The sequence below is a fragment of the Miniopterus schreibersii genome (genome assembly GCF_964146895.1).
Source record: "Miniopterus schreibersii genome assembly, chromosome: 7".
NCBI classification, from domain to species: Eukaryota; Metazoa; Chordata; class Mammalia; order Chiroptera; family Miniopteridae; genus Miniopterus; species Miniopterus schreibersii.
In genome coordinates, this window is record NC_138108.1 from 23999989 (window position 1) to 24022004 (window position 22016).

The 22016-nt window shown below is 38.6% G+C and overlaps 1 protein-coding gene across 9 annotated transcripts in view; it reads left to right on the top strand.

The window, feature by feature from the left end:
• FTCDNL1 (formiminotransferase cyclodeaminase N-terminal like) overlaps window positions 1–22016 on the top strand; it is a 62662-nt gene that overhangs the window by 20012 nt on the left and 20634 nt on the right. For 2 of the 9 annotated variants that reach the window (XM_081143463.1, XM_081143465.1), the window contains exons 1-4: window positions 10827–10989; window positions 13073–13198; window positions 16035–16130; window positions 17338–17490. In XM_081143463.1, the coding sequence (XP_080999589.1) occupies window positions 10857–10989; window positions 13073–13198; window positions 16035–16130; window positions 17338–17490 (508 nt within the window). In that variant the 5' untranslated portion in view covers window positions 10827–10856. Of the gene's footprint in view, window positions 1–10826; window positions 10990–11060; window positions 11142–11331; window positions 11468–13072; window positions 13199–16034; window positions 16131–17337; window positions 17491–22016 lie in introns of those variants that run through there. The other 7 variants (XM_081143458.1, XM_081143462.1, XM_081143464.1 and 4 more) reach the window with 6 other exon arrangements.

Sequence of the window (22016 nt, forward strand, 5' to 3'; positions counted from 1 at the left end):
TCAAATATTATAGGAAGAGAAAATCTAATTTTGACCTTGAGTCAAATGGATGCTAAATAGAGTTTATGGTTTTCTTTACTTTCTAAGCTGTAATTACAAATACAGTTTCCTTCATCTAACAAACTAGTCCACCCTGAAATTTTCAAACAAAAATAGTTTGCAGGAACATTGGCAAAAGACATGTTCAAAAGAAACTAACTAGTTTCAATTAAAAGAAGAGGGAGGAAAAAGATGGTAGAAATTTTAAAGGGATTATGTTTTCAGTATTTTGGATGCTCAATGTCTAATTCCTGTTGCTTTTTAAAAAAAATATTTCTCATTTAAGATTTAAAAGTATTAGAAATTTAAATGTGCTTAATTTATAAATAAGATAAAAATAACATGAATGTGAATAACTAAGAGAAAAACACAATATGAATATCTTTAAATATTGAATAGAAACAAAGTTGTCAGCAAATGCCATAAAATACTAAGATATGTGGGTCCATATTATGGCATTAAAATGTAGAAATTAATGTAGTTTATTTAACAAAAAATGTTTTGAATGACTATATTTAGCAGAATATTTGATAATATAACTTTGTTTAATGCCATAAATAAATTATGTTGGTTGCCCTGAACACTGTTTGTTATGGTGTGTCTATAGGTTAAATTTAAAACCATGCTTAACTTTGAGATGAACTGACCCATTGCCTTTGCCAGGATTGCCTAGTGTTCAACATAAGACACATGATGATTCTGGTTTTATGAAGTTAGTATATTATTTCGGTAGGTGAGAGATTGGTGTAGGGTAAGAACTTCACATTAAGTAGAAATGTTTCCCCTCTTGCTTCTTATTGCTGCAGGTTCCAGGTTCTTACACTGATCTTCTCAATTCTTGTAAATAGGTAACTTGTGTGTGTGTGTGTGTGTGTGTGTGTGTGTGTATGTGACGCGCGCGTGTGTAAAAATTCTCACACTCAAGTGTTTTTGATTCTAGTGAATATTGAACATGGACTTTCATTACTGTGTTTGACCAAAGTATCACAAAGGAACCCACTAAAATAGTCTCCAACGTTTTTTGTTTACCTTTTAATTAAACTTATCAAATACTGAAATGATAGGTACAGTAATGAAAACAGGAGATACCTGAATCACCGAGAAGACCTAAATATTGAACTGAGGTAGCCATTTTTCTGTTAAGTGGCCATCCTCATGTTAAAGAGAAAAGTCAGAGGTTCTTATTTGTTTCTAGGAAGAAATTAAATACAATAAAACAAAGGAGCTGGAAAAGATCCAGAGCAACATCACACCTTCCCAGAATGGCTTCTGGGTCTGGTCAGGTGAAAATTATAGGTTTAGAAAGATAAAGCCATTTCCTGAAGTGATATTCCACCCCACCCTATCAAAATCCTGCCAGATTAACCAAACCAAAATCAACTAAATTAAAACAATCAGAAAATAAGATAAAATGGATTTTATAATCATTAAAATTGTAATAGCTATTGTGAATATCCAAGAAGACAATATACCAAGTGAGATCCAAACTTATTTTGATTGTGGGAAACTTAGCACCTCAATGTGTAAATGTCCCACAGCCTTCTTCAGAAAAAGATTCTTTAAAGGATATATGATTGTAGTCTGTAAAATATGAAAGGTTCAGAGAATTGCAACCTAGATTTCTGAATAGTAGAATTATCCTCTGAAATTTGAGGGAAATATTTATATGTAAAAAATTTTTCTGCAGAGGTGGTATATATGAAAAGTAAATGGTATTAAGAAAAGTTTAAAAACTTAACAGATAGTACTTCTACCTTTGATCACTAGGAGGAGGAATTAGAGATGATCTTGTTAGATCCCTAAACTGTACAGGGCAACACTCGTCATATTATCCCTGGGAATATGAAAAGAGAATACGAAGGTTGGGCTGTTCTCCCACCCAAGAGAACATTCGTAGAATCTTAACCTATGAAACTGGAAAGGACATTATAGAATAGATACTTCGTCCAGCTCCCCCATATTTCACATGTGGAAAATGAGGTACAGAGAGCCTGAGTCATTTGTCCAGTGTTACCCACTTGGTAACAGGCTGGAATAAAAATGTGGCTTCTTGATCTGTAGTCCAAAGTTCTTTCCACTATGCTATACTGAGTAATCGGGGACCTCTCTATATATCCACTCAAAGCCAAAAATGTGTTTGGCTTTGAGTGGATATAGCATTGATTGCCTTCTTACAGAGATAATGTGGATTAAAGAGCGTTAAATGCCATTCCAATTATTGTTGTCAGGGTTGTTAGATTTCACTGCTCTGATCCAATTGCTGGGGCTCTAGTTTTAGCCACACAGGTTGGAAAAGTAGTCCACTGTCCAGTAACATAAAATAGTTACTTTGGGGTCAAAACAATTATATGATAGTTCCTGCATAAAAGTTCTCTTTTTCAACAACCTCTCCTTTTCCCATTTCCCAAAGTAATGGTACCTTATCTTAGAGAAGAATGGAGCTTGGATACCCAGTTGCCCTAGGCTGAACCTGGTCGGCAATTCTCGGTGTTTCCATTTGAAGAGATGAACAAGAGATGATCAGGGAATAAAAATCTTCTAATATATGGCTATGCTGTTTATCTCATGAAGGAGAAAAGGAGACTGTGTTTTGGGATGGGAAAAACAAAAAAAAATTATAGCCAATTAAACATTTCGTCTATAAAATTCAATTTTAACTCCCTCTGTTAGTAGAAATGCTTTTTCCCAGTCTGTAATCCCATGTAGGCTCACCGTACTGCCTTTAGCATTTGATGCTCCTGGCAGTCTGTGCTGAATATCTTCTTTCAAGTCAGAAACAAAACTCACATGGTTGAAAAAGAGAAAGAAGCTTCAAATCTATTTACACCATCTCCTTTCCATTTTACTCTCCTTTTAGATTTAGAATAGAGGTATATAAATACACTTTTCAGCTGAATGCCAAACAGTGTAGTATTATAGCAACAATTTTCATAGGCTGAAGCTAGATACCATCATAGGATGTACTTCCTAGATGTAAGAAATTTGAAATGTACACTTTTACAATAAAAAATCTCAGTAATTAAAAAACTTAAAATTTGACATCATGGTACAGTTACAAATATTCAGATTATTGTCAATCTCTTTCCCTATTTTTCAATTTAAAAATTTAAAGATCTCTATTTGTTTTTCATATGAGATTACCAGCTTTCACAATCTTTCCTATTTTGCAATACTTTGCTCTTCCGATACTTCCAGCACATAAGGAAATTTTAATTCCAAGTTATATCTGTACATTCAAAGTGAATATTCAAATATTAATTGGTTCATTGGAATGGCCTTCCTTGTTGGCATTGTCTCCTGCTTTGCTAATTGTACATAATGTAGACATCATGATGATGACGCAGGTGTGTGGCTATTTGATTTTCCAAAGGCTAAAGGGGACTTTAGAAATAGAAGCCAAATAGAAATCTTGACCACATACTAAAGTGAAAGTCAAACTTCACTAAGTCCTAATTCAGAATATGGTAGAACATTTAAATAACTAACAAATATCCTAATTTTTTATAGTTTCTATATTCTCATTTCCTCCTTTTCTGGAGAAGTAACTAGACATTTTAAACTGAAATAAATGAATTCTTCTAAAATCCACAAGATGGTGCTATGAAGTGGTGTTTAAAATCTTTTTTAAAACCTTATGCCTTCTAGGAGTGATATTTAGGCAGGGCCAAATAAATACCATTTAATAACTGACTACAGATAAATGCTATTTAAAAAAACAATGTAAACCAGATTAGTTAATATAAGGCATACCTTTACTCCTAATGTTGCTTTTTAATACTTTATCCCATACTGTTAACTCTGTTATTGATATCAGGTTTTAAGAATATTTTCTAAGAAGACTAGGAATTGAACTTGGATCTCAGCAGGGCTAAGTCATAATGTAAAAAGTACTAGACTGAAACAGAGACCAGAGTTCAAATCTCTAAGCTACACCCGAATTGCTGCATCCAGCTGTTCTCAACCAAGGGCAGTTTTGCTCCTGGGGGACATTTAGCAATCTGAAGACATTTTTAATTATCACAACTGAATGTGGTGGCGGAGACTGTTATTGGCATCTAATGGGTAGAGGTCAGGGATGCTGCTAACACACAGGACAACCTCCACAGCAAAGAATTATCCTGTGCGAGATATCAATGGTGCCAAAGTTGAGAAACTTGACCTATTCACTCCTTTTTTGGTTTTCTGTTCATTTATTAATTAGCCCACACATTCATTCATTTATGTACTATCCACCTCTCAGTCCATTAATTCATTCCTTCAGCAGATTTTTACAAAGTGTCTGCTATGACTCAATAGTGGACTAAGCTCTAGGGATTGTGAAGACAAGAATTATCCTAGTCTTGTGCAGTCTAACTGGGGAGAGAGACAGGAAATAACAGCACGATAATATGCAGTCGGTGTTTCAGTGGTGAGTGTGAGATGTTATGAAAACACGCAAAGAGCGTGATGAGTTCTGGAGAATGTGACAGTTCAGGAAGGCTTCACGGGTGGAGGTGGTATGGTGGGTGGGTGGAGGGCAGTCATAGAATGAAAACTTGGGCAAAGCACAAACAAAGCCAGAGACAGAGTAGTCCCCAGCACGTTTGGTGAGCAGTATACTGTGGGGTCTGAGACTAGAGCGAGGAGGGAGGTTGGGAAAGCACAGTGGGGCCACCCCCATGGTTAGGTCCTTGAACTTCATCCTACGGGCCTTCACAGTCTCTTCAGAAGAATTACGTTAGGCATGTGGCCGTCACGCAGCCCCATGAGGCCTGACTGTTACCGCATTACCACTAAAGTATCTGGCGAGATACATTTCAGGGTTCATTTAGAAATCTTAAAAACTGAAGTTGATCTACTAGATATACTAAATACTGTATATTCTTAGATTTATATTACAATGATCAATAAAGATCACATATCTATAAAGAAAATATCATTTTTATACACAAAAATTGTGTTGTCACAGATACTTACTTTCATTATAATGAATCAAATGTAATATATTCCTGTTAATATGTTTGGTGTTAGTTTTAAGGCTGGAAGATCTAGTTATTCTGCAGGATATACAGTCTTCCTATTGGTTTATTCCTATGTCAATAACTACTTTAGGTTACACCCAGGATAATTTTTTGAAATACTTTTTTCTCAGCCTTCACTACTATTTGTACTTTTATCAGTAAGTTTTAGACAATCTAATTAGAGCTAAGTTGTTTAACATATGTTTTATAATTTGAATAACTACAAAAATATTAGATTTAAGGGAAATAAAACAATGGAGTATTTTATGTCTTACATTAATAAATAAAGAAAACCCAAAGATTAACAACTGTTTGGATTTTACTTGAGTAAAATTAGTAACTATCAAGTGAATATTTGATATAATTTGATTGTGATTTACAAAATATATTTTTATTGTATATTTTTCATTTAGTATGTTTATACTTGTATTTAAATTCAGCTTTAAAATATAGGTAGCTGAAACCACTGACAAAGACCACTTCAGTTGTCATTTAGAATTTAAGCCCAGAGATAAAATAGCATAACATGAAATTAAAAAAAAAAAAATTGAATGGGTAAGGGGTGGTTGCAGAAAAGAAAAACGGGCTCCATATCTAAATTTAAAAGCAGAAATCTCATAGGAGGAAAACTCCCAGCCTTTTCCCCAAATAGAGAAATGAAAACACCGATGTTAAAAGTGACAGAGGCCCTGGGAAGGCCAGGGCCGCGTTAGTCTCCCGGACGCCTAGTGGTGCAGTGGCTGAGCGGCTCTCACCCTCGCCTGCCTGCCTATAATTGTCTACTCTATTTGACTGCATCTGTTTGAATCGTTTTTTCTCCTCCCCCAAAACCTTTCTCCTTCTGGTTTTTGTGCCACATACTCTCAAGTATTAATTAAAGCCTTTGATGGATTCTTTCAGATATAAGTACCCACTCATATTTATTTTTATTCACAAAAATTATCAAAACCCACCTAATAATTTAAAAGTAGTAGTGTAGTCATGAGACAGCATTATGGACTCATTTCAAGAAGAGGGTTAATCTTCAGAAGGTGATAACCTTTCACAGTGTTATAAAAAAGGGCTTCAAGTCCCGGAACAGTGACTGAACTAGGTGGTTTTCAAAGGCACCTTGTGGTTCACAGAGGGGCCACAGGAGCAGCAGTAGCAGGGGTCAAGTGTAGGATGGTGGACATGGCCACTGCCACCACCCACTCCTACCCTGCTTTATCCCAAGCTCTGCTTCCACCTCTGTTGCCATCTATTCCAGACCAGATACTGAGCAAAGGTTCCGAGGAGGTGCCAGATGCTCTCTCAGGTCCATTCTGAGCTGAGCTGCTATAAATTTTTACTTTCAGATTCTTTCCAGAAACACAGAGCTTCAAGCTAAAAGGGTTTCATAATAACTGAGAGGCACAAGGTAGGGTAAAGAAAATGTGAAAAACAATAGCAGCCAAAAATTAACCTTCCCCACCTCTTCCTAAGAAATTAGACATTTTCTATTTAAGTGTAATTAAAATACATTTAAAAAGTTAAATCTCTTCAAACACTGAGATATACAGTAAAAGACAAATCAGCAAGAAAACCTTTCCTCAAACTTTCAGTTTGAATGTCCTGCAGAGACCAAGCTTGGAGATCTGCCCAAGAGCGGGAGAAGTGGTTCTCTTTGAAAGGGCTCCTGTTCAAACAAGGGATGGTTCTGAACACACAAGTGAACTGGGACATGCAGACATCACAGCAGTCCTTCTGTTCAGGGTCTCTGACTCCTGTTCATATAAGAGGTGACCCTCTCGGTGACACTAAGAGTTGACATTCACTTGCATATACAAAGGACATTAAATAACCATAATACAGAAGTGCCTATGAGTGCACCTGGCATTACTAGGCGCTATTGCAGCGTCACAATATGTGTCGTTTTCCTTAACGCAATTTGGTAGTTATTACCCACTGGTTAACATTTTCACATGAATATTTATTGATGAAAACCTCATAGCCCAACAAAAACTTATGTTACTTAGGGGAAAATGTTTCTAAACATTCTGAGCATTTTTCTGGATATAATAAGGTACATTTTGTGAATTACAGTAGTTTTAGAAACAATCTTAACGTAGTCCTGTAAGTTAAAACAAATTTTTAGCAAAGATTCAAAGTCTGTTTTAGGAATTGCTTTTCATCTGCAATATAATTAATAGCTATATTTAAAAAACAAATGAACAACAGCTTTGGAGAGAGGCTCTAGGAGACACTTCATTCCATCCAGTGCCCAGGTCCAAGAATAAAGGAATGTATGACTACATGGAAGGCGTAAAAAGGCAAGGAATGAATTAAGGGGTGGATAGATCATAGACTTTTAACTTTTGGCTAGTTACATGAGATATTTCGAGTGTTGATGAATAGAATGCGTAACGAGTGATTTCAATTTAAGCTAATAACTATGCTTACATTCTAGACAGCTGGTTTTTCATGATAAAAGAGATCAGCTGACTACAGAGGAAGAATCCAATTTATGTTGTGTAAAGGGAAAGACATTTCCCAAATTTTAAGGTGAAAAAAAGGTTAATTCTGGAAATTTTGTGGTTTTTTCCCCCCCTCCATTAAGGCAAAAAATGCTTAGAGATCATCTCCCATAACACAGGCAGAGGTGAATGGGAATAGAGGTATTTCTGTAACTTTTTTCTGGACATTAAGCTCCTTTTCTTTGTTTAAAATAAATGAATACCATAGCTTCCCCCCACCCCGACTAAAAATGGCAGCAATGAGACCCATTTACTATTTTAGAAAATGACTAATAAAACACATATTTCATAATCATGTGATTCAAATAACTTAACACATACAAGTAATTAAAACCACGTCTGCACTTATCCTAAAATGACAGTCACATTTTAAAATCTTTCACTTATCAGGTAACATTTACATGAAAAAAATAAAATAAAATCTTTTCATGTTCCATGAGGAGGGAAGGAGGTAGATTTAATTCTGACACAGTGCTAGAAGAAGGTGAGTGAAATCTTTAATGAAAAAACTGCATTAGGAACTAGACTTATGTCTTTCTAAGGGAAATGCTCTACTCATGTTTTCCAGAAAACGTAGTTGCTAGAATGTGAAAATAGAAAACACCCATAGCATTAATTAAAATGTTATTTAAAACATTATTTCAAAATCCCATGTGACAATAAGAAACTTCCTAATTACCATATTCTGAAATGTATCAGGTAAATAGGTAATGAAATGCATTCAATTAGTAGAGTTGATTATTTTGCTTGTTTTAATAAGGGTTTGCCTTCTTGTAAGATAAGTTGGCCAAACTGCATATATATGAAAGTCTAGGAAACTCTTGAACAGACTATAAATTATATGGATCCACTGACTAGGAAATTTCTAACCTTGACATTTCTGGTTTTGTTGCCCATTTGGGGGTCCAAGGAGAGGATGCAGGCAGAGCCGAGTGGTGCAGTTTCCTCTCAACCCTACAATCAGAAACAGGCTGGCACAAAGGGGACCACGACCATTGGGCAGGGATCAGGGGGAGGTGAGTGAGACTAAGTTGGCAACTGCAGGGTAGGAGCCAGTCTTTATTTAAAATTTTGCTATTGTGTTCACTGTGGACTTCTAATTTTGCATCAATTTTGATTTTTTAAGGGATTGCATTACCGAGTTTTTTGGCACCCACTTAAATTTTGCTCCCAAGGTGAGTGTCTCACTCACTCACCCTAGTCCCAGCTGTGCCCAAGTGGCACCTGGGCTCTGGGTCCCAGTAGGCCCATGGAGCCACACTAGAACACAACCTTTCCCTTCTACCGCCTCAGCTCTGATGGGCCAGGGAAGGCTCCTGCAAGAACTACATTCTCCCTGCTTGCAAAAATGAAATGAAGGGTACAGAAAAGTGTCTTCTTTGTCTCCCAGGGAACCAATGGGAAACAGTTGTCATTGATAGAACTGACACTGGACTTTTAGCTGTGCTCTCTTCCAGTGCTTTTATTTCTGGACAGAAATGATAATGAACAAAGGAATTAATGCCCTGAACATGGATTTAGCCAGAGAAACGAGGAGTCAGAGTAACACATTCACCCAAAAAGTATGAAAAACCCCTCCAAAGCATGCTAAGTTCAATAAAAATGAGAGGCTTGATGTACATACATTGTGGATATGATATACAGCCTTTTTAAACGTGAAATGGGCAGGTTACACGTGGTACAGCTAAACTAGCACCAAGGGTACCTTTCCATTCTTGAAGAGAAGAAAATAATACTCTGAAGCTTATTGCTACACTTCTCATCACACTTGCTGATACCCGTGTCCTTGTCTTTTCTCCAAAGATATGCTGACAGTCCTTAGGCAGGGCCAGTCACTGCCCCTCCGTAAAGAACACAGAGGCCCTGCTTTCTCTCCATTTGTGTTTGGTGAGAGTAGAGTGGAGAAAGAGACTAAGGTTTACTAACTCCCGGGTCTTCATACTTTCAGAAACGTTATCTTACTTGATACCTGGCAGCCCTGTAGGGAGAGAGCCTCTCCGAGAGGATTAGGAGGAAGGGGAAGAAGCTTCAGTTCTGGCATTGGCTACAGCTAGAGCCATGAGGCCTCGAGTTGTCACACTTTTCTCTGGAGGGATAGGATAAGACCAAATGGAATGTTACTACTGTCTTTCCTTTTGGCAAGCAGTCTCGTCATAGGATTGTTTGGAAACATGAAATATGGGGGCTTCAGTTCCGTCGTCCTCCATGGAAGTCAACTTTGGACACTGGGTACTTTTTGGAAATTGGAAGCTAAAGCTATAGGTAATAAAAGCTCTAAAAGGAAAGAAGAGAAAATTAGGGATATGGATCTGATTAAAGAGCTCTCAAAATTATCTGCTAACATTAGATGGGTATTGGGTTTTAGGTATTAACATGGTTATATGTCTATTTTATACATTTCTATGCAGATTCAGTAGGAAAAGAATACTTAAATATATATTTAATCCCATAGGATCCCAGAGCACTTGAGGATTTAAACTGATAAGCCAACCTCAAAGGGACTGATTCTTGCAACTAAAACACAGACACCTCTGGGGTGAAATGTGGCAACAGTTTGACAGGCATAGCAGTAGCTTAGGCCAGAAAGGATTTATCCAATTAAAATTATGGGATGAATTTTGGCTGGCAGAATGTAATTACCAGCCTTGGAATGGGTCCAGGATCCTGAGGTTAACACCCCTCCTCTTGCCAACAACCCTCCTACCTGCCAACACTCCGAGATGGGGAAGGCTGGATCTGACACAATCACACATAATACTGTTGTGACATCTAAGTACAATGATGATGATGTGAGAAGCATCATGAACCTGATTTTTTTTAACACTCATTATGTTACTTATTTTTATGCCACATTAGGCTAGAAACCAAATGTCCACATAAATGTTAATTTCCTCAAATCTGTGTTTAAAAAGTATAATTAGAAAATAAAAAATAGATTTAAAAATTAATTTATTCTGTCAAAGTAGTTACTTAGTGATTACTTCAGTTTAGGAATGAAATTGGATCAAAATGGTGACATTTAATCGTTGCTACATAAAAAAAAAAATAAAAGAAGCAGGTCCTGATTTTTTGGAAGAGAAATGTGTTCTCAGAGTTCACTGGCCTAGAAAAAGGGAAATAAATGCCTAATGCTTGGTTCCTATTGATTGTAACGTGGACTAGATGGTCGTGTGCAAGTCATGCTTTTGTCCTGGGGTGGGTCCAGTTCGCATTTACAAGCGCTCACGGGCAGTGCTCCGCGGGAGGAAATCGACGGAAGGGGCGCTTGTGCCCGCGTGTGAGCCAGGGAGAAGCGCCCCCTGCCGGCGGCCGATCGGCGGTAATGACCTCCCCGGGCTCTAATGCCCCGACAGAAGGCCGCCGGTACCGGAGAGCCGTGGAGGCGTCCGAGAGGAAGCGGCGGCGGCGAGGCGGTGCCAAGAGGAACGCTAGGCCTCCGCGGGCGCGGACTCGGGGTGAGGGCCGGGGCCGGGGCCCCCGAGGGAACGCGGCTGGAGCGCTCCCAGCGCGTCTGGGGGGCGGGGCTGGCGGCGGAGGCTGCGCGTCGGTCACGCGCGGCGACTCGGGCTCGGTGCCATCCTAGCCCGTCGCCCGTCCGCGCGCTCAGGTCGGTCCCCCTCCCAAACCGCGGAGCGGCCGCGCGGCCACGGGTTCGAGCCGGCCCCGGGCTGCGCCGCGCTCGGACCGCGCGCCCTGCGGGTGGCTGCTCGGCCCCGTGGCCCTGGGCCCCTGCCCGTCGGACCCCGGGCGGGGCTGCGCGGAGGGGCCCGGCCGCGGGTGCAGCCCCGCAGGCGCTGGCGTCGGGTCCGCGAGTCTCTGCGACCCTGAAAGTGCTGCTGGCGGTGCGCGCGCTGGAGGCAGGTGATTGGACGGAACCGTCGCGAACTGCGCCGCTCGGCTGCGGCCCCGCCGGTCCCTCCCGGGCGAGGCAGGGTTGGTCTGCTGCCCGGCGATGGGAGGGTAGGGTGGGCCGTCTAGGGTCCCGCTGTCCCAGGAGTGTCTGCAGGGCCTGCTCGGGGTCACTTTGTTAGGGGAGGGAGAGAAATTCTTACTCTTTCGACTAATAAGCCTGAATGCTCTCCAAAAGCCTGGTACCGCCGCTAATTCCAGCTTTTGCTGTGAAGGTAGATTTTCCTAACACCATCTTTGTATGATTTAGCTGTCCACAGGGAATCAAAATGTGGAATGAGAAGATGAAACTAATCCTTTCTCTTGCACTGTTAGGGGTTGCCATAAACACCATTTGTTAAAAAGCATAATTATGTTGGGAAAGTGCCTGATGAGACAATTAAGCTACATAAACACACCGAAAACAAATGAAAGCCAGAAGACGCCCACACCCCTGTGTAAAGCAATTTTTTGTTTACATAAAAACCAGAGGTCTGAGCTGCTTTAATACAACAATGTTATTAATGCGCAGATAAACCTAATGACTGTATCTTTATGAATTTTCGATGCGATGATGGTCACAACCATGAGCTCCTGACCCCCTCTAGATTAGGATGATTAGGCCATCAATCCTAGTGAATGGGAACACTTATTTGCACCCAGCTTAAATTTATAAGCTTAATGTGTGTCTCAGAGTTGGACACCGTTCACTCAAGTATCCCCCACACGGAGAACATTACTTGACACAAAATGACCTTTGTCTGTTTGTTGAATGAATTTATGAGGGCTACATTCATTTTTAGATAGGATATTTAAAAGGCCAAAATATGATGGCCTAATCTCCAAAAGGGGGATTTTTTTCTTATTATTTTGTTATTTAAATTTCTTCATATAATTTGAGGTATGGAAAGATAATGAGTTGAAAAATGACTTTCTAGAGTACTAAAGCGAATCAAAGCAACTTCCAAAATGTGTGTAATTAATCCATTTTCAACGAAAGAATCAATCGCATTTTTGCCATTATTGAGTAACATACCAGAGTACACATCAGCTTACAGTTCAAGGTACAGAGTCCTGTGAAAAGGTTTTAAACTGATTTAGAAAATTTGGAGATCAAAGTACAAGAGGAACTGAGTCAAATAGTTGTCATTTAAAGCCCCCAAATGAGTCCCTTTATTTCTTTTGCTAGAGGAATAGTTTTTATAAGAATTAGCATATTAAATAATCTCCCTCATTCCTCTTTTTTTGCATTTACCCAGTAAGTCTCATTTAGCAAAAGGATCTTGGTTAGTTGTTACATAGAGAAGACCTGGAAAACAGGGATAAGATAAGGAAGACTGCTTAAAAGGGAATAACATACTTTAATGAAAGTTTCACTCACATGACAATTCAGGCTGAATAACTTGAAGGATATTTTCTGTTGTTGTTAGTATGTTCATATGTAATATGTGCATGGCCACATACGCAGTTTGCTGATGAGCCAGTCTGAGGATTTTATCATTTAGATGTTCCCTAGGAATGAAAGAATGACGTGTTAATACTATGACTAACTGGTTTGCAAAGAGCTATGATTTTTTTATGGTTAATAAACATGAAAATATGAATGAACTGTAGAGACTGAAATGAAGATCCCTTTTTCTCCTATTCTAGAAAAAATCAGCATGTCTTCCTCCAGATTGGGGCTCCGTTTGGCTGCCTGTTTACTAAACATTTCAGAAGCCAGAAGAAAACACATTGTTGAGAACATAGCAAAAGCAGCTCTTCTTGGAAAAAATGGTAGGAACAGCAGACAATTGAAGTGGATATGTAGTGTTTTGATAATACAGTAATTTTTGTACTGTGCAGACAGTATCTATAGGACATTTTTCTTTCTTCTTAGATTGCCCCCCTTGTTTTGGGGCTGTTACAGCTTCTGTAGGACTCCAGGATACTGAGATAGAGCAGTTCCACAGATGTGCACATATGGTCTTTTCCAAATGCCTGCATGTGCTCAGCACAGCACAGTTTCTGACACTGGGGAGAGTGTGTCTGAAATGCCCACTGTTCAGGATATTGGCACGCTCCTGAGGAGAGTGTAGGTACATGCAGGTTAAATGTTCTCCTCATAGACCATTTATTTGGTCATTAATAGAATGAGCATAATTGGGCATTGTGCTTTTTATTCAGCAGGTTACATAAAAAATAAACGTGCCAAATACCATCTCTTTTTTCAAAGCACTCCTGCCAGCAAAGCCCATGCTATCATTACAGCATTATTATTTCGATTACATTTTCTCTTTTTAAAGAAAGGCTCTTAGGCAATTGTATCTAAGTGATGCGTGTAAGATCACTTAGCAATTGAGAAGACTGGAACTCAAGCCTCCTTGTTCCCTGGGCCAGTATTTACTGTGAGAGATATTACTCTTTTTAACCCTTGTTGAAATGTTCATGTGATGACGCAGTTCTAAGATATCATTTGTTTTTACTCACACACACACACACACACACACACACACACACACACACCCCACAGTGAATTTATAGACTTACAAATGTTTAAATAGAAAACTTTGTTATTAAATGACATTTTTTGCCAACAGGTAAACATTAGGACCATTGCCCTAAAGCATTTCAGACAGTATATTTTAATTTCTGATTGTGGTTTTAAATTTAGTTACTGCTTTTTATGAGAAACAAGTGTTTCCTTCAGCCCATTTCTAACGATGAGCACATTTAAATTACTGTCTTGCAACTTTACAGGAGCTGGAAATGTCTATGAAAATTCCTGATAATTGCTGATAAGAAGAACCCTCGGGAGTCAGCCAGCTGAGCTTTTGCATTCTCTTTGTGGGAATAGCCCACTTGGGCCCCTCATTGTCTGACAAGTACATCTAATGGGATTGGGTTACCTGTCTCTGTGATTAAATGAATGGGCAGAGACTTTGGGGGAAGCCACACACTGATGGATGCCTTGTCTCAACTCACCATTTTTATCAGCTTATTAGTGGCAGCAGCTCAAATGGAATTATAGCTATTATGCTCCATTACAAATACCAAACAATTTACTTCTGCTGAGATTCAGACTGACAGGTCCTCCTGCCAGCAGTAATTTTTTCCCTGTATGCATGCTTAAGAAATTGCAGGAGAAAGTGTTTCATTCTTTCAGCATCTGATTCAATTGAGTCATATGAAACTGAGAATAAAAGCTTTTCAGAAGAAGATTTAGGATGAAAAAATAAAATCATCTCTTCTAGGAGCTAGGATATGTTGAAAAATACATTAAAAAGGAGCTTGTAAGATCTTGTTCTTGCTCCATCTTTTATAGTTATTAAAATGCAGGGAAGGTAGCATGAGTTAAGAAAATGACCTATTGTTTAAAGGCATTTATTTTTAAGTGAGTGGAATAAAAACCGTATCTCCTATAATTTTTCTAATTAAGTAATGTTAAAACATTTTAAATGGCCTAAAAAGTCTAAGGTAAAGCAACCTGAGTTATAAATTTTAGACCTACACCAGGGCAGGACTGTATAGATGCTCATTTGGCTATGAGCGTGTGACATAAGTTTATCTTTTCACATTATTAAAGTTAATAGCATAGGGCTGCTGTAAGCTCTGCATGCAGCTTATTTTTCCTCTCTTCTGAAAAGATTAATTGTTGAGCTGCCGGGGGACAGGGCGACAAAGGTATAATGGCATAGTGAAAGGGTTAATTACCGCCTGAAAACTTGTCCTTCTCTTTGAATTTGCTTTTGCAGGCTTAAGGGGGTCTGTTAAGGGGCCTGAACCAGGCTCGTAAACTTCAAAAATAACTTTGGGGTTATGTGTGGCAGCCATACAGGGTATGGCAGCTTTCTTCTCCAGGTTACACATTCCAGTGAGTCACAGGCCCCTGAAAGCTGGAAGTCATTAACATCTGAAGGCTGTTGGTGGCCTCTGAAAAGGAGATGGTGGAGTCAGAGCAGTTTCTAATGGACAGGTGCATACATCCCAGAAACCTCTGCTTCAGGCGCTAATTGACCTATCCTAGTTTTTCCAGATGGCAGATTTTTTTTTAAATATATCTTTATTGATTTCAGAGAGAGGAAGGGAGAGAGAGAGATAGAAACATCAGTGATGAAAGAGTCATTGATCTGCTGCCTCCTGCACCCCCCTGACTGGGGCTCGAGCCCGCAACCCGGGCATGTGCCCTGACCGGGAGTCCAACCTTGATCTCTCGGATTCTAGGTCGATGCTTAACCACTGAGCCGCACTCCGGGCAGATGGCAGATTTTTATCCAGACAGTTTGATTTCTGGGCTTTGGAAGGAAAAATTGATAAGGCCTAGAAGATGAGATTGAGAAGGAACAGGATTTAGAGTGATGTGATGTGGTGATTGAAAGAAGAGTCTACCATCTTAGACTGAGTTAAGAGATACCAAAGGCTAGTGTCTGAACTGAGCCATCTGGTAATATAGGAAGATGCTGTCAGAAGTGGACATTGCAACCCATGAATTTCATGATTCACCAGTATCACTTCAAAGGTCACACCCCAGAATTTTTCTATTGAACTACATTTAATTGTATCAGAAGAAATAAAGTATTAAGGCTTCATCACACAAAAATAATTCTTGCATTTATGTTTTTTTTCTTTACAGGGAAGAAACATCCTGAAGTATCAGTACTCAATATATTTTCTGATGAAGACTACAACAGATCAGTCATTACAATAGCAGCTTCTGTTGAAGAATTAAGTGAGACTTCAGTTTCTTTCTTTACATATATGTCTATGATGAAGGGAGCCTTCAGTTAGTTGCGAATGCTCTCTAATCGTTGATTTCCCGTGCAAATATGAATAGTCCATTGCATGCAGAGTCTACCTCAAAACTACATTTCATCATTTTTCTGAACATACACATGTCAAACATTTCCCATTTCCTCTTCATTAAAATAACCTTGACGTCCAAGAATTAATACTATTCTTTCCCTGAAGATGATAAATGATCACACATCCTTTATGGTTAAGAAAAACATCAAGTTTTAACCAGTGGAGTAATAGTGTTGAAGTCAGCCTTGATTTCAATGATAAGTTCTCATAGAATGAAACATGCTGAGCAGTTGTATTTTGGTTGGGAGTCTGAAATCTTGAGTTGGTTCATAGGTTGAAATGAAATGGGCTCCATGTCTCATGTTGTAAGGTTTAGTGGGACAACTTGAATTTGAAGGATCATCTTTGTTTAAACAAAAGCTTGTATTATCTTAATATTGCTTAGTAAAGGTTCAAAATATTTTTAAATGAACTTTATTTCAACTCGCAGATTGTCTTTTTTTAAAAGGTATGTTTGTTTGAAGAACAAAGAGCTGATTGATAACTCCCAGCAGACAGGCCAAATGATCTTGAATCATAAGATGTAAAATTTGCTTCTTTGTTGTTTATCTTTCTTATTAAAATGGTCATACTGTACTGCTACTGAAAACTCAGAGTAATAACATAAAACTCTTAGGTGTCTAGCATATTTATTTAGATAAAACAACTTAGTGAAAAAGCTAATTACTGGACGAGCAAAACTAAAATACTTATGCTTTTAAAACTTTATGTTTGTGTGTATATTTGAATATAAATTCATAAAATGTTCTGAAAATAAGAAATTTTATCAAATTAATTTGATAAAATTGAAAAATTTAAAGTAACCAGTAATAAAAAATACAAAGGTGTTTAAGACTCATAAACATTGTATAGTTCCTCCACTTTGAGGACTAGCGGGGAGAAATGTGAAATTTTATGGCAGTTGGGAGGTGCGGCAAGGGGAATGTTGTATCTTTTACTTTTCTTTATTTTGGATGAAAAAAATCTATGCAGATTACAAAAGAAAAACAACTGGTGAGACAATAAAATATGGTTGCTTCTTTAGCTGTGTTTAAAAGTTTAATGATAGTTTTTTACAATTTTCCCTTTTTAAGACAATTCTGTCCTGGCTGCCTGCTTGGAGGCCTTCCAGTCTATCGATATGGAGGTTCAAGAAGGAATCCACCCTTGTTTGGGAGCAGTGGACCTGATTCCCATTTACCCTCTCACTGGTGTTAGAGTGGAAGAGTGTGGAGCTGTGGCCAGAAGTAAGAGAAAGTTTGGGGTAGTGTGTTATTTTTTAATGGAAACCATTTTTACAAATCAGAACAGCTGTGACAATGTAATCGCTCCTCAGCTCCCTGGGAAGTTGAGGACTTGCATCAACAGTAAGGCATCATGGGTTGCAGTGGCACATCGTGTCTGTAACTCCTCCTTCCCGTTTCCACACCATGGTACCACGGGACACAAACTGCTGTGGGATGCAGCAAATCAATAATTTGTCTCTTACAAATTCGTGATGGATCATGAGGAAACAACAGTAGTTTCTAATGAGTTCCTTAGATTCTTCAGGGCAGAACGATGGTGTGTTTTGCCCATCTGTGTCTTATTTTCTTGAGCAGGGGTAATGATGAGGTTGAAAAACCGCTTAAATGTTAACTCCTACCCCTTTTTACTCCAACTCTCACCCCCCACCCATGCACAGCTCTCTTTAAGATTTTCTTTAGAACTGAACTGTCACATGCTTGATTTCAGCCCCTGGGGTAAGTTTAATTTGGAAAATTTGAGCTATGTCACTTGAGGTGTTTTTGAATTAGGCAAATTGGGAGAAAAAAAAGACCTTTTGCCTGGACTGTCTAGCTGCACCACGGTTAATTACGACATGCAGAGGCTCATAACCTTTGGGGAAAAGTCCGCCTTAGGATAATTGCATTCTTCTCTGTATGACCTCAGAAATCCCTCTATGATGTTGCCTCATTTTTATTTAATAGTGAATTGTCTAACATTTGGGATGTAGATTTGGACTCTAGCTGAGCTACATCAAGCACTAGGAATAGGAAATGAGACTTGTTTCCAAAGGAGAACCTCACTGTTGTGCTGCATTTTAATATGACCTGACAATCTAAGGATTACTTTGCAGCAAAATCTTGGCCCAACATTTGCTTTACGTTTTATCCAAGAATGAGTTAAAATTTAACATGGGGGAAAATATGTTTCACACAAAAATGAAGAGTTCAGAATTGTCCAGACCAGAATAATGATTTTAATTGTCTTCAAAACAATTATGTTCAATTACATTAAATCTCAAATTAGCTAGTACATGAAGTTCTTCATTACATCAGGACTAGTCCGCCCCAGATGCTCATCCTGCATAGGAGATGGTTGATGATCGGAGGGTCTGGACACAGGATCTCTCCCTTCCCTTGCCCTATTGCTTCATTGGCAGCTACTGTACCTCATGATTTAAACATGGACATTTCTAATTAAATGAGAGCTCAGCTGCATTCTTGAACTAATTTATAACATTTGATTTGAAATGTAATAGCTTCAATCTTCATCTGATTAAAAACAGTCATATACTGTACATGGTTACTATTTTGATGCTCCAACATGCAGTTTTTATTTTTACATTCCCCTTTCTGCACAGCTGTTCATCTAATATCATCCAATTTTTTTTTTTTTGTAACAACATGCTCAGACATTCTTATAAGGCACAAGTATTCAAATTCTAGGGTCTGGCTGTTCTCCAAACAGTGAAGGGATGTTTTCCACTAGGGTAACCCCTTCGCAGGGAAACCAACTTTAAGTTAATAATCTAACTAGCTTTCTTTGGGAAGGAGGGCAATGGAGAGCAGTCCAGTGACATAAAAGATAGTTGATATTGGTAATTGATATTGGTAACTCATATATGCTTTATGCATAAAAACTCTGAGTAATATATTTCAGAACTTTCTATTGCTTATACCTTAAGAAAGGGGTTCTTAAAGTGGGCCATAAAATCAGTATTGAGGAGACTTCTAAATACTGTCAAAATCATTTGCAAATTTTTATGCATGTGCTTTCTTATATACATACATAGACACATACACTCACACATAATTTTGCATATAATTTGAGTTTAAGAACTTCTAGAATAAAGGGCACAGCAATGCCGAGGCTCAGAGGTAAGAGCAGCCTGGGCTTCAGAAACTGAGAAGGACTTGAGTGCGGCTGGCCAGAACTTAGAGGTGGAGTGGGATGGAAAAGGCACTCCTGGGAATGTTAAGAAATGAAGCTCAAGAGGTACTTAGAGGTCAGATCATGAAATTTTATATGCCAGGTGAAGGAGATCAAACCTTATTATACAGTGATGGGAACCATTGGAGAGTTTTAAGCAAGAAAGTGGTCTGATTAGCTTTGAACTTTAGAAAGATCACTCTGCCTGCATGACAGAGAATGGAGAGGACTCAGGCAGATCCATTTGGAAAGTTGATGGTGGCCCAAGGAAATAGAGAATGGAGAGATGCCATAAGATGTTGGGGGTGGGGAACAAAACAGTGCTATGTAAGTGTCATCACTTACAAATGATGGGAGGAAGGAAATTTGGGGGGAAAGAGCATGAGTATGTTCTTTATATGCTGCTATTTGGCAGTTGAATATACTACAGTCGACAGCTAGGAGACACATAGACCTAACTCTGTATTTATTTAAGGCTTACAGTTTTTTTAATGTTTTAGACTTTGATTTTTATTTTCTCTAAAAACCACATTTGATCAGTTAGGCTCCATCTCATTTTTATCTCTATCGTTCCTCTAGATTTTTCCTCTCCTTCCTTTTTCCTTTCCTCTCTCCGTCCATCCCTCTCTCCCTTCTTTCATCCTTCCTTTCCTTCTTTTTGCTGTTATCAAAATGAGACATGCATGTGACCGAAAGCCAAGTGTTCTACAGGGTTTGTACCCCAAACATTAAGTACCTACACAGCCCACCTTTCTCCCTCACCATGCACAAACTCCAGTTTCCTTCTCGCCTGAGCCAAGTACTTTCAACTTCCATTTTATTATTTAGGCTCAACTCCAGATACCTAAATATAAATGGCACTTCTTAGTTTTTTAGTTTTAGGCACTGTCTATTGGCTTCTTATTCATCCCCAACACACACACACACACCCCCCAGTCCTTCCTTCTCTCAATACAGCTATATCAGAATTTGGATCCATACTTAGTGGTTACATTATTATGACTATATAAACATTATTCACAATGAATTATTTAAAATATTATTTTACCCTTTCTGCAAAACGTTTTTTTGCTGAAGTTGTTCATTATCTTTTTGATTGATTACTTAGTTTTTTATCCACTTATCACTGGTTTAACCCCAAACTCTCCATTAATAACATTTCTCCATGCATTCAGATATGACACCCCATGTGTTGAGTATTCTATCAATTTTATCTTCTTGAAGAAATATTTTCTAGAACTCTCCGACCTGTTTCAAGTAGGCTGTTTATCCTCAATTTGTTGAGTATAACTGTCATCCTGGCATCTCCTGGGTGTTCCCTTTATCTTTCTCCATGTTAGAGTCCCTGGTTCCTGAATTCCAAATTCTCTCTCTCTTTCTCTCTCTTAAAATGTATGTCCTTGTTTTGGTGGAGCCCATCCTTTGATTGCTTTCAAAGAAAAGGTGGGGGGAGTACATTTCTGACACCTCGCAGGTCTGAAAATGCCATTATTCTACTTTCACATTTAATTGTTAGCTTGGCTAGGTATAGAATTCCAGGTTAGAAATAATTTACCTTTATTTTGAAGACATTGTGTCACTGAATTCTTATTTTAATGTTGCTTTTGAGACTTACTAAGCCTTTATCTTTGTGATCTGTCATTTTTCTCTGGAATCTTGTAAGATCTTACTTTGTTCCCACAGTTCTGAAATTTCTGTGCGTTCCTTTGTATGGGTCTGTTTTCATTCATTGTGTGAAGACTTGGTAGGCCCCTTGAATCCTTGAAACTCTTGTCTTTCAGTGCTGGACGATTCTCTTGAATTACTCCATTGATGATTTCTTTCATTTACTCGTTTTTTTCTAGAAGCCCCATTATTTGGATACTGGAACTCTAGTATTGGTTCTCTACATTTATTTTCTCTCACTTGATATGTTTATAGTACTTTCTGGCAAATTTCCTCTACTTAATATCCTAAGCCTTTAATAAGTTTTTCATTTATTCTGTATTAGTTTCCAAGTGCTTTTAATTTACTCTCTAAATGTTCTTTTTATTTTATTATTTTAAATAACATCTTGGTCTTGTCTCATGTATGTTGTATCAGTGGATAATTTTTGACATTTTCTTCTACCTGCACAGTGTATGTTCTCTAGCCCCCAATGCCAGGCTGCTGCTGCTTGTTTGTTTTAAAGGCTTTCCTCCGATGTCTGATAATCCATGGTTGACAGCTCACTCTAAGAGTGGGCACTGAAAGACTGAATGGATACTCCGTGTATGTAGATGGGGCTTGTTAGCTGTAGGCTGATGTGACTGTGTTGTTTCTTTGGGGACCTCTTATGTCCGTTTTTTTGTTTTTGTTTTTGTCTTTCCTCTTGGACTGTTCAAGTTCCCCAGAGAAGGATCTTCCAGTCTCCACCGTGGAGTGTAGAAATAGCTGTCTGTGTTTTTAGGAGCTACGTTCTAGAGGAGGGATGAAAAAGTTTCAGCATTTAGTTTGTACGTGTTCTCTTAAGTCCCCTCTTCTCATTAGTCAGCCCTGCCCTCCGTACCCCCCGGCCCGGCCCCCTTGGGTTTCACCTCTTGGTCTTCTGCCACGTGGG